The following is a 2,276-nucleotide window of genomic DNA, read 5'->3' as shown; positions in this document are numbered from 1 at the left end:
TTGCCCCCCCCCTCCGTAGATCAGCCCTTGCTTTGGAGTCATTTTATGTGCCTTCGTAGTTTTTTTGCTTTTGTCTTTTGCAGTTATGCTTTATAAAAAAGATTGCCCACCTGCATTTACTTGACAGATTGAATGCAAGGCATGTTGGCAACTTTTTCCCTGGCACCAAATCTCCCATTCAAATCTCCTTTTTTGGCTCTGTGTTGCATGGAAAAACACTCAGGTTTACTACAGCGAGGCCTCGGGCACAGCTTCTCCTACAACATGAGTCAGATCCAGTCTGGCTCTCCTCCAGACGAGACGTGATGACAGTTACGGAGTGAACCAGTCCAGTTGAAACAACCAATTGATAAAGAGAGCAGAGACACACACTTGCTCAATCCGCCTTCTCATCCCGAGAAGCGAGGCTGGCATGGGGGACAGAGCTAGCAGCCCACATTCAGGTGAAACAGGACGATGACTTTTAACCGTGACTTCCTTCCAATACACAGGTGAGTCCCACACATACAGTACCATTTTTTTATTATTTTTTAAAAGGTATATACATAGGTATGAATCTGCTGTTGAACTATGAAGTTTCAGATGTGAACAATTAGCAGTAACAACACAGAGGTCAACATTGGATCTCTTCTGAACTGGAGGCGAGTTGATATATCTAGACAGATTCATAATCTAGCTAAATGTATCATCTTCATTGACATGTAAATCAAAGTTACCCGTTGTGAACAATTCTTACTTTCCCCTGAAGTGTCATAGAGCGCTATATGTTTTTTCTGTAGGTGCCTTTATCCTTTAATCCTCAATAGAACTTAGATGAGGCAGGTGAGGTTCAACCTCAGTCATGTTGAGAGACGCCTATAAAACTGAAGAATGTATTGATGGCTTTTTGCTTGCCTGGACCTCTGCCTACTTACACAACACTCCAGCTTAGTCATAAAAACTGAGAAAGTCATAAAGTAATGTTGCGGATATAAATCACGAGGTGTGTTGTGTTTCCACCTTTGCAGGGGTGGAGCAGGGAGACAAGATGAATATTTATACTGATGAGATTTTCCAAAACAGAATAGGAGCATGGCATAGAGCTACTGTAACCCCCACATGTTGAACTCTCTGCAGAACAAACCAACTTGTGAAGTTGATATGTGAGATGAGCTCTTGGTGCTGGCCCTCCACAGAGATCGAGCTGTTGGCCTCTCGAGGATGGCTGCGGCGGTTCTTGTTGCTGAAGCTGGTGACGGTGCTGCTGTTCCCCCACGCAGCCGGCCTCCCCCTGCTAGCTGGCAGCGTGTTCAGCCTGCGGGCCCTGTTGCTGCTGCGCTCCCCCCACATCTCCACCAAGCCCTCCACCGTGCTGCTGGGCCGGCTGGCGCTCACGGACAGCCTTGTGCTGCTGCACTGGACGCTGCGGCTGGGAGTGACGCTAGAGACCCGTTGGACAGAGGAGACTAACATTAGGGAGGAGGGATGGTGGAGGGAGGCTATGGGTGTGCTCTGTCAGCAGCTGCTTGACGCTCACCACCTGGCCTCTCTGCTGCTGCTGGGGCTGCTGGGACTGGAGGCAACGCTGGTGTCTCGCTGGCCCGCGCAGACCCGCAGGTTCAGGACGTCTCACTGGGCTCAGCTCAGCTGCACCCTGGTCTGGACGCTGGTGCTGCTGGAAAGGTTGTACTCGCTCCACTCAAAACTTTTGCAGGACTCTGGACCTCAAACGTATTTCTCCACAGAACAGAACTCCCAAAGTGTTCCTCTGGGCCTGGTGCTTCTTCCCAGCCTTCCCGGTTTCTCCGCCTGCCTGAGGAGGACATTATGGCTGGGGAACTTATGGCTACATTATGCTGTCCTTTATGTCAGACCACAGAAGAGAAAGAGCTCCTTTCATTAAAAGCTTTGACTGTTCATTTTTATTATATTTAATTTATGTAATAAAAGTGCTTAATATGTGCAGAATATGAACTTAGTAAGGTGTCTTAATTTGGGCCTTGAATAAAGTAATATTCAACTAACGGCAGACACTACAGGTTATTGTAAAAGTAAGAGTTTAAATTAAAAGTAATCACAATGAAAACTTCCCCCGATGATTACTTACATGAGGCCATTCTGTTTGCCTTACAAGTTTTTGGTGAAATGTTATGTTTAAATATTCAAATGAGGCATTATCTTTTATTTTGTTGAGATATTAGAGTCAATACATTTTCCAAGACACTACAGGTGAATAAGGTAAAACTGTTTAAATAAAATATATCACAATAAAACTTACCCAACTGACCAATTAACAT

The 2,276-nt window shown here is 45.8% G+C and overlaps 1 protein-coding gene across 1 annotated transcript; it reads left to right on the top strand.

Moving 5' to 3' along the window:
- Positions 1 to 384: 384 nt before the first annotated feature.
- On the top strand, positions 385 to 1,971 carry LOC104944277 (uncharacterized). The gene is made up of 2 exons (XM_010769792.1): positions 385 to 491; positions 1,117 to 1,971. Exons 1-2 carry the CDS (start codon positions 457 to 459, stop codon positions 1,880 to 1,882), a joined length of 801 nt encoding a protein of 266 aa, XP_010768094.1. The 5' UTR covers positions 385 to 456; the 3' UTR covers positions 1,883 to 1,971.
- Positions 1,972 to 2,276: the final 305 nt, after the last annotated feature.

This window comes from Notothenia coriiceps, unplaced genomic scaffold (genome assembly GCF_000735185.1).
Source record: "Notothenia coriiceps isolate Sejong01 unplaced genomic scaffold, NC01 NC01_scaffold00007778, whole genome shotgun sequence".
In the NCBI taxonomy this organism is placed as follows: domain Eukaryota; kingdom Metazoa; phylum Chordata; class Actinopteri; order Perciformes; family Nototheniidae; genus Notothenia; species Notothenia coriiceps.
This window is presented reverse-complemented; position numbering and strand designations above follow the sequence as displayed.